Source organism: Xiphias gladius, chromosome 17 (genome assembly GCF_016859285.1).
Source record: "Xiphias gladius isolate SHS-SW01 ecotype Sanya breed wild chromosome 17, ASM1685928v1, whole genome shotgun sequence".
NCBI classification, from domain to species: Eukaryota; Metazoa; Chordata; class Actinopteri; order Istiophoriformes; family Xiphiidae; genus Xiphias; species Xiphias gladius.
The window spans coordinates 15367629-15377762 of NC_053416.1; the positions used below are offsets into that span (position 1 = coordinate 15367629).

At 38.5% G+C, this 10134-nt stretch overlaps 1 protein-coding gene across 1 annotated transcript; it reads left to right on the forward strand.

Moving 5' to 3' along the window:
- The first annotated feature begins 1314 nt into the window (after positions 1-1314).
- On the forward strand, positions 1315-8863 carry LOC120802753 (multidrug and toxin extrusion protein 1-like). The gene is made up of 18 exons (XM_040150870.1): positions 1315-1361; positions 1489-1550; positions 2837-3026; positions 4224-4325; positions 4518-4586; positions 4787-4935; positions 5083-5125; positions 5260-5304; positions 5474-5571; positions 5820-5917; positions 6533-6714; positions 6910-7018; positions 7325-7400; positions 7668-7737; positions 7840-7972; positions 8063-8157; positions 8304-8367; positions 8452-8863. The coding sequence occupies exons 3-18, from the start codon at positions 2838-2840 to the stop codon at positions 8688-8690; spliced, it is 1761 nt and encodes a 586-aa protein (XP_040006804.1). The 5' UTR covers positions 1315-1361; positions 1489-1550; position 2837; the 3' UTR covers positions 8691-8863.
- The last annotated feature ends 1271 nt before the right edge of the window (positions 8864-10134 follow it).

Consider the following 10134-nt stretch of genomic DNA (forward strand, 5'->3'; position numbering starts at 1 on the left):
TGACAGGATACAAGCATTTATTGTTATAAAGTGACAGTCAGTGTCAGTGATTTACCTCAGTGAGCGGAAAGTACGTACATCAGTCTCTCTGAGTAAAGGAAATATAATGTCAGTTCTCTCCATGTCTCTGCAGTCATGATATGGTTTGTTATATTTCATCAGGGGTGGTTTTTTTCTTTTTCTATCAGTCGGTGTGGAGCATAGTTTGTACTGGTAATGGGGATTTCAAATATCGCCTTTGGCTTTTAGTGGTCATTTAAATAAAATCAAAACCCGATATAATGCCAGAATCGGGAGCTTGCTAGCCTGTGAGTAAGCCACAGGGACGTCTTCCAACATCTAATACCAGCTTGAAGCCTCAGTGTGAGAGGAGTAGTAGATCATAAGCACGTTCACATATTGATTGACAGCCATGAGCTCCCACCCCTGACTTTGGCCTTCTCTGACTGGTTAGAAGGGAGAGGCTCACTCAAAATCTTTATAAGGCAATTTCTCTGCACTGCTGCCAGATTGTTCAGCGACTATGAGTCACAGAAGCCTTTGACAGCACCTCTCCACATGTTTTAGAGAATATTTCAAGTAAAAAGTATTACTAAAAAGTAACATACTGTAGCTTTAACCATTTTCCATCTTCCTTTCTAACCATTGTTCAATATTTACATGGAGGCAGATATATATGGCCATTTATGAATTGTAATTATCAAGTTTCATAACGTTCAGATGTTAGAGGTACAGGTAACTTGCCATCAATAGCTTTTAATTCCTCCTGTGTTATTTCTTTTCTTAAAGCTGTTCTGATCAATATTTTTATATTAACAAGGGGTCAGATGACTATGTGTAATGTAAATGCGATGACTAGTAGGGACAAACCCATAGAGAATTATCACCCGCCTCCACGTTTTTGTTCAGCCTTCTTTCAGCTTACTGTTTTGATTTTATGGCTCACTGTAAAGGATTTTTCCTTCTTTCGATCTTCAGGTAGTGTAAGGCAGTGTTTCCACAGGTTACTTACAGGTAAGCCCTGACAGCAAATGCTCATTGTCTGTCTCAAGGACAACTGTAAAGACACTGATAGACTCAAGCTGGCCCAGTCCCGAACGACTGTTGTCATAACAACCAAGGTTGTAAAGATACGATGGACCGAACCTCCAGTCGCGTGAGCGAATAGTCATAATACTGGTGCCATTAAGGGTCAATAGATACAGTGTTCCCTTGGGGGAGGACAAAGGCATTGCATGAAATATACAACGTCACTTGGGTTAACATGTTTTATTGTTTAGGATTTGGTACCCAATAGAATCTTCACATATGTATGGATAGGTGCTGTGGTCCCATGAAGAATATCCTTATTCGGACATGTAGTAAGTTTTGTATGAGTTTTGTTTTACAGTGTAAACTTGTACTGCTCATCTCTACTCTCCTCGGCCGAGCTTCAATAAATGATTCCGCTTAAGACACCTGGGTCTGCTGAATCTTCTTCCATCACAGGTTAACCGGCTCACTAGTTATAAATTGGCATCACAAAAAGGCTCCCAAGAGAACTACAACTGGTAAGTGCAAAATTTCCTTTATTTTGCCTTGTCATTGTGTTTTACAGGATCATAAAGAAACTGTGTATATTTTCTGCAATTTGGGTGTGAACATCTAATGTCAAACCAAAATGGCTACATATGCAAGATATAAATATAAAGAGAAAAAAATCAGCAGATACCACAGCAGGATAAGCCGCTATGACCAGTGGCAGAATAATTTTAACCCCTCATTACATTTATATTAGCAAGGAAAATGTGTCATTTACGTGTACTGTTTAAGCCATCTTTAACTGTGGTAAGAATGTCAAATCAAGTCAGGTTAATTTTATAGAGCACAGTCTCACACAGAAGCAAATCAAAGTGCTTTATAGAGTGACAAGAAGTTTTTTAAAAAAAAGGTTTGGACATTGATACAGGTAGACATTAAACACACACAGACACAAACACTCATGCACATACACACATACCTCATAAAGAGCTAAAAAAAATAATAAAAGTTGATTCTTACGACAGGAAAGGGTTGTTACAAACTGCAAATCAGCTGGCAGACTGTTCCATACTTTAAGATAAGAGATCACTAAATGATCTGTTGCCTGATCCGGAATAAACTCTTTGAATTTGGAGAATAAAGTTGTCCAGGGACCTAAGGGATCCGCATGGTTGATAAAATGTAAGGATGTCATATATATATTCAGGAGCCGGGCCATTTAATGCTTTATAGACCGGAAGCAAAATTTAACTGTAAAGCAGCGGGAGACTCTTACAAGAGTTATGGAGACCACACTCTAAGACATCAAAAAAGCTTTACCTATCTTATTCTCTACAGTAATAAATTGTTGCCATCATAACTTTCAGGTCCCGTCAATGTCATGTTGAGGTCAAGGTGAAACACGGTGAAAGCACTGTTGCTCATGTAGTATTTTTAACTACAGGCATGCGTATTTGTACTTTGACTAAAAACATCATTCTTTTCAACTTCGGTGAAAGAGTGAAGATCTGTGACGCGGCAGAGCAGCCGAGAGAAAAACACCAAGCTTTATTTTGGCACCGTTTACATTGCGCAGTTTATTGGTGGGCTGGGGGTGGAGAGATCTGACTTGTAGCAATGTTCCAGTGTACTGTATCTGCCCACTCTCACAGACAGAGAGCAAGGCGGGCAGATATTGTCTTGGTTATTGATTATTACCCAGGTAATTGGTTATTGATTACTCCCAGCCTTCTTCTCCATGTCTGAAAGGAATTGTACCGTATGAACATCGTTCAGTTAAGCACTGAGTTCTGTCTCCTTCCAAATCTCATTTCAGTATGGAAGATTTAGCTACAAAAAACGAATGTAAGGGAGTAAATCGACAGTCCAAAGCAGACGGATCACCTTCTCCTGCTGCTTGCAGTGTTGACTCATGCTGCGGATCCTACCTAAAAAGTATCAACCTCTGGATAACTAAGGACTACAAGAATGAAACAGTTCAGATTTTAAAACTGGCAGGACCTGTGGTAAGACTGTGTTTAGATGCACCAGTTGACAAGAGTCTAATTTTACTCCACCAGACATAACATTTTCAAAGCTAGAGGTACTAAATCTGCTGCAACATTCAGAGTGATTGACTGTGACTCATATTAGATGCAGGAACATCTGTCTTTTAAAACCAGCTATAATTTAGAGTAGTTTGGAATGTATGTCACTCATTACCACAATAAGGTGAATATTTCTGAGTTGCTTTTAATTTGAAAAGGCTAAAAATAGCTACTTACCTTTTACAATGAGGGTTGTCTTATACCAGTAATTCTTTTCATTTTGCCACCTGCTTTATTGTAACAGTAATTAACAGATTATTAACTCTAACCCATTGGGACTAATAAGAAAATCTGGCCGTGATATGTAGCAATAATAAATGCCTTAGAGGCATTACTAGTTCAAGTAACAGACTAATACAGTGTGATATGTTGGGTTTCACTCCTAGCAAAACTTGGTCGGATTCAATTAGCATTTAAAGATGTTCTAGAAAAAGTTCCACATTATAGAAATGAATCTAAGATCTATTGAAATTAATTAAATTAACTACTAAATAAATCAAAATTAAAAGTAACTCCTAAATCCCATGAAATACTTTTTCATAATCTCAGATTCATAGACTATGTATGAATTATTATATCAAATGTTAACTCAAAGATATTTTATTTCCAATATTCCGCAGAAATAAGGTGCATTTGCAGGTGTCTCCTCAACAGAAAAATTATAAATTTGTGAGGAGAAAAATAGTTTAGCAATTTGGATAACCCAAACTCGACTTCTATTCATTGCACAAACCCAGAGCTTGATAGATGAGGACATTTAGTTTCCTTTTGTGCAAACCTTTTGATCCCAAAGACTGTCAAAAACTTACACCAGCATTCCCTAGAACTATTGTCCAAAGAAAAAAAGAGAGAAGTATTGACGACGTTTAGAAATGCATAGGAGCTGCGGCAAAACCAAAGCTTACTACATGTCAGCTGCCAGAGCAAATAAGAACTTTTTCTTACCTCAGGGCCTTTTGAAACAAGAAACATATTTTTGGGTTTTTTTTTTTAATAACAACTCGCTCAGCTGGTGTGTGTGTTGCATTTAAATTGTAAAGTTTCATTTATGTATATTGAAGTTCATTTATGGTTTTTATAGTTACGAAAAGCAGGGAGCATGATTTTGTTTTTCAGGTCATTTCACAGTTGATGAGCTTCCTGATCGGCTTTGTCAGCATGGTCTTCTGCGGTCACCTGGGGAAAACGGAGCTGGCTGGGGTGGCATTAGCAATAGCGGTGAGCGATCCCGCCAGAGTTTTGTTTCTGCTTTTATTGGCATTTTGCTCTCAAGGATCACTGCTCATTCTCTTTCATAGCATTGCTTTTGAATTGAACCATATATCTTATTCAGACGTTTAGCTGTCCAAGTCTGTACCTGTTTTATTTTCTTTCTGTACTGTTGTTTAATAATATTTAATTTCGATACAGGTAATAAATGTCACAGGCATTTCCATTGGCTTTGGTTTGGCATCAGCATGTGATACTCTCATATCTCAGGTATTCCATTCATCTTATACATCTCTCTCTCTCTCTATATATATATATATATATACACATACATATTATATATAACCAGGTCAGTCCTGACAGATACAATACTGTTTCAGATTTGTTTTCCTGTGTCAGTTTTGCCCTTTTTTTTTGCACATGAGCAAGTATCATTTTATTTCCCTGTTTTTCTTACCCCTTTTTTGCAGACTTATGGGAGTGGTAACCTAAAGCGTGTAGGGTTGATACTCCAACGGGGAGTTTTGATCCTGCTCTTAGCCTGTTTCCCCTGCTGGGCCATCCTCATTAACACTCAGCCCATCTTGCTGGCTGTCAGGCAGAGCGCAGAAGTCGCCAGGTGAATCCTTTCCACTTCCAAATCAGTGCATCACAGCCATACAAAACTGACAAATACTACATATACACTTATTACTCATGAATCAAGTTATTCAGTATGATTCATTGCACTTATTTATAATTTTCCCTTTTTCTGTCTGCCATAAAGACTCTCCCAGCTGTATGTGAAAATCTTTATGCCGGCTCTACCAGTGAGTTCAGCTTCCTCCACATTTTTACATATCGTATTTTTGTATCTGCATCCCTATACGCTGTATTGAATGGTTGTTGTGGTGCATTATTGACCTAATTAACCCCATTCATTCCCTGGTGTTGGCTTCTGCAGGCTGCCTTCATGTACCAGCTGCAGGGGAGGTATCTTCAGAATCAGGTGCATTTAATGACTGTGAGACCACTGATGTGAAACCAAATAATGACTGAAAATTTGTCAGTAACTAGATCGTTTTCTGTGTGTGTTAGAAAGGAACTTGTACTGTGAGAAAGGAATAAACAGCAGGTGCACCGATGTGTTTGTTTAAACCACTTGCCTTGGTCCACAGGGAATCATGTGGCCACAGGTGATATCCGGAGCCATGGGGAATATTTTTAATGCAATACTCAACTACGTCTTCCTTAATCTTCTAGACCTGGGGGTTGCGTGAGTATACCTCCATAATAGTCTACTCTTTAACTGAATCATTATCTTTAATATTTTAAACTAATCAGTATCAATCAGAGTAAGCATATAGCATGCTTTTCAAGATGGATTATAATGCTGATTTTCAATCTTAACAGTCAACTGGAGGAATTACCTGAGGACTTCTTTGTATGAGTGACTGGCAACGACTATAAGCTTTGTTTTTCTTCCTTTTGTGTTGTTGTTTAATCCTCTTGACACCACTAAAGTGGATCTGCAGCTGCAAATGCTATCTCACAGTATTCCTTGGCTGTGTTCTTGTTTGTGTGCATCTGCGCCAGGGGGCTGCACAAAGCTACATGGGACGGTAAGTTTAGGGTACTAAACTACCGTATTGATAACTTTTATTTGACCATTACTTTCTAAGGATTTCTTGAGAGAACACTGTAATTTGGTGCCGGTTATCAGGAAAGTAGAGGCAAGTTAAAGTTATAAGACTGTTATTTTAGTTGGTTTAGTCACAGGAATTTCATTGAAATAACTGCTCCATTTAACTGAAAATGCTTCTTAAAAGTAAACATGAGTGTATGTTTACTTTTGTGGAACATTTTTGTATATGTTGAATTGTACGCCTGCCTGTAGATAAATTTCACACTGTCAGATGTTCAGTCTGAGTGTTCAGCTGCACTTACAGAAAGACTCTATGTTTAGTTTGGCAATTAATTGGAATTAACTGGACTTGTACAGATTGAACACTGTCTCTATTTTATCTTTAATAACTGCCAAATTACATAGTTATTTCTAGGAAACTTCCTAGAAAATTATTAAGAATTACAGGTCTGTAAAATAAAGCATTTACCGCTTTGGCATAATTTAACCTTGACATTAATAAAGCATTTTCTGTCCTCTGTCTCAGTATAATATTTCTTAATGGGTATAAATACATTTCAGTCAATCCATTGTACCTCCTGTTATTTCCCAGGTTGGTCAGGAAACTGTCTGCAGGAGTGGGGTCCCTTCCTCCGCTTGGCCATCCCCAGCATGCTGATGCACTGTCTGGAGTGGTGGCTGTATGAGATCGCAGGGTTCCTGGCAGGCATCATCAGTGAGGTTGAGTTAGGAGCTCAGTCTATAGTTTATGAACTGGCTTCTATCGCTTACATGGTAACTCCTTTACCTTACCCTTTTTCTTGTAGTCAGGATTTCTCTCTCCCTCTAAATAGCTTTGGCCATTGAACTCAATGTATGTGAGAGCAGGATTTGTGTTGTTTTGACCTTTAGGACTTTTCTCAAGACTTGTGGTGATTTACTATATTAGGCAATGTTGACTGTTTTCATTTACCTCATCGTGTCCCACAGTTTCCAATGGGTTTCTCGGTCGCTGCCAGTGTTCGGGTTGGAAATGCTCTCGGTGCTGGGAACACAGGGCAAGCCAAACTGTCCAGCAAGGTCTCCCTCATCTGTGCATGTATGAATCAAATATGTAGCCTGACAAATCTGCACCACAGTGTAACAACACAGGAGGCAATGGCTGCTGTGTCAAGTCATGTTACAGAGAAGAGGTTCTTGGATCTGTTTTCCTTTTTTTTTCTGATTTACAAACCTTTTTCGAAGTCATTGGACATATTTTTCCATTTAATTGTGACGCTAAAAATCCTTCCATTGAGTCTTCTTTTCTCTCTGTCACTTGCTAATTTGAAATATTCTTTCAGATGCTTTCATATATTGCCCACCATTTTTGAATAACATGCTGTGTTTCTAATGCCCAATCCAGCTGTTGTCTCATGTTTCATTGGAGCCTGTCTTGGTGTGTCTAAGGATGTGATCGGTTACATTTTCACTACAGAGAAGTATGTGCAGATTTTGACACTTGTGTTGCATTGGTTGGTTTGTGGATACTTAGCTTTTTTTTGTCTTTTTTTTTTTTTTAAACCAACATGCTTATATAATTTTAATGTATAGTTCATCATGTATTAACCAGCAAAGTAAGTTTACATTTTTGTTTTTTTCACTGTCACTACCTCAGACATGATAGATGCAGTTATTTCATTTGCTTTGAACTCACCTATCTTTGTTGGCTTTTCATTTTTATATCCATACTTGCATTTTTCTTCTAGAGACACTATTGAAAGGGTGGCTGATATCATGCAGATTTATGGTTTCATCCATGTTGCTGAGGCCTTTGCGGTGAGAACCTTACTGCACAAATAAACTTTATCCCACTGCTGAGAAAAATAAACCTGACTTTTTGGCACCAATTTTAGATTTCTCTTTGTTTTATCTCCACAGGGTGTAACAGGAGGTATTGTCAGGGGAGCAGGGAAGCAAATGATTGGTGCTGTGTGTAGCTTGGTGGGTTTCTACTTCATTGGGTTCCCCATTGGAGTGTCTTTGATGTTCCCTGTCAAAATGGGCATAGTAGGTGAGGACAGATAAAATATTTATAAAGTAAGAGACAGTCTACTTGTATTTCCACTCATAATAAACTGCCCTCTTTCCATCTCTGTTGCAGGGCTGTGGTCAGGGTTTTTAATTTCTGTTTTGATACAGTCCACATTATTTATAGTTTTCCTATGCAAACTAAACTGGAAGAAAGCAACTGAGAGGGTGAGTAACTCAAAGAAATACAACCGATTCAATGAATAGCCTAATTTTGCTATTGTAGACAATACCTACTATTATTGCCTGTTTTTCTGTTTTTGTTTTTTAAATACTCAAAAAATGTATTCAGTTGTTTTAAATACTCTGAACAGGCGCTGGTAAGAGCAGGAGTCCAAATTTCCGATAGGAACAAGATCTTTGGCATAGAAAATAAGGGTAAACAAAAGCTACTTACAGCTACATATGGACTTCTTTCCCAGAACTATTGCACAACTAACATTAAGCATCTGTCTCTCACAGCCCTGGACTCTGGTGAGAAACAGACCCACCTACAGACCAGCCGATCCAGTTCCTTGAGTCCAGTAGAGGGGAAGCTGGAAGCGCTCGCTGAAGGTCAGAGGACTTCACATGACGTGGCTCTTTCAGTCAGGCAACTGGTGGTACGACGTGGCCTCACTGTGCTCTTCATGTTCATCATTCTCGCTGCTGGAGTCTTCATCAGTGAGCTGCTCATCAGACTGCTCCAATTAGATGAGTGACCATTGTTAGACCACATACGTGCAGCAGAAAACAAAGCTCTGCTTTTGAGAGAACGGATCTTTGTGTTTAGCAGTAAAGCATTTAAAGGGGTAAAAATACTAAGTGGGAAGAATGCAGGGACACAACGAACAGTCAAAAGCACGATTTTACCACAGTGCGTCGCTTAAATTTGGTTGTTACAAGATTAACAGCTTACCATCTTCCCACCTGAAGCAATTTGCAATGACAAATTTCCTTTCCATACTCCCACTTTTACAAAACCATATCTTATAATAGAAATACAATGATAGCTGAATTAGAAGGATACGCATAACGCAAGTAAAAAGATTTTGTTGCATTAAATAAGTAGAGTTATTGCTCAGTATTGAAAAGTCTATTTCGATTATTCCTTTATTTGCTGTTATTAGTTCATACTGAAGGGATTGTCCTTAGAGTTTGATTTTTCTGATAGCAGTTTTGGTATTTCTTGTCACTTTTCTGCCACTGTCATAGCCCATTCACTTTTGCAATTGTTACTGTAGTCATGTTTTGGAAAATCTGGAAAAATACTGTACAGGCATGTCTCCCTTATATAAAAACATGTTGCATAAGAAGGACTCCAGTCAAGACAGTGGCAAAATGTATGGTCTCATCCTTCAGTATATAGTCTGAGCAGATGCCACAATTAGAAAAAGGATGATTAAATGCTATATTTAGGCTACAGCGCATCTGTGGATGTGTGCTTTCATCATCAAAGACTGAAAAGCTGCTCTTTTTCTTTTGGTTTATTTTTTTCTTTCCTTTGATCTGTGTTGCCAAATTTGAGGATAATGAAAGGTCTGTATGCTCGCACTGCAACATGCTGGCTGAATGAAGACATGTCAAACTGAGCAAATCAACCACCTGTTCACTCCACAGCAGGTAACTAGCTAGCCCAGGCTTCACAGTTACAGCCTGCCCATAAATGAGGAATTCCACCCGGTTAACAGCAAACTATTAACCACTTATGGTTTTCTGAACTACGTACATGAACGGGGTTCCTCTACAGATCCTTTAAGGCAATGGCTTAAACATTTGAGAAATATGCTTATTCGCTTTCTGACAGAGATAGATGAGTAGATCCGAAGGAACAGAAGGAAACAGCTAGCCTGGCTCTTCAAAAGGTAACAAAATCCACCTACCAACACCTTTAAAGCTCACTAATTAACATATTACATCTTGTTTTTTTATCTGTCACTGGTAAATGGATTTTGTTAATGTTGGACAGGGTCAGGCTAGCTGCTTCCCCCTGTTTCCAGCTAAGCTAAGCTAACCAATTGCTTTCTGTCGCATCATTTCAAGGACAGACATGAGAGTAGTATAGATTTCCTCATCTAACTCTACGCCAGAAAGCGAATGTGTATTTCCCAAAATGTTGAACTGCTGCTTTAAATCTGTCCCCTTTAATGCTTCTATAAAAATAAT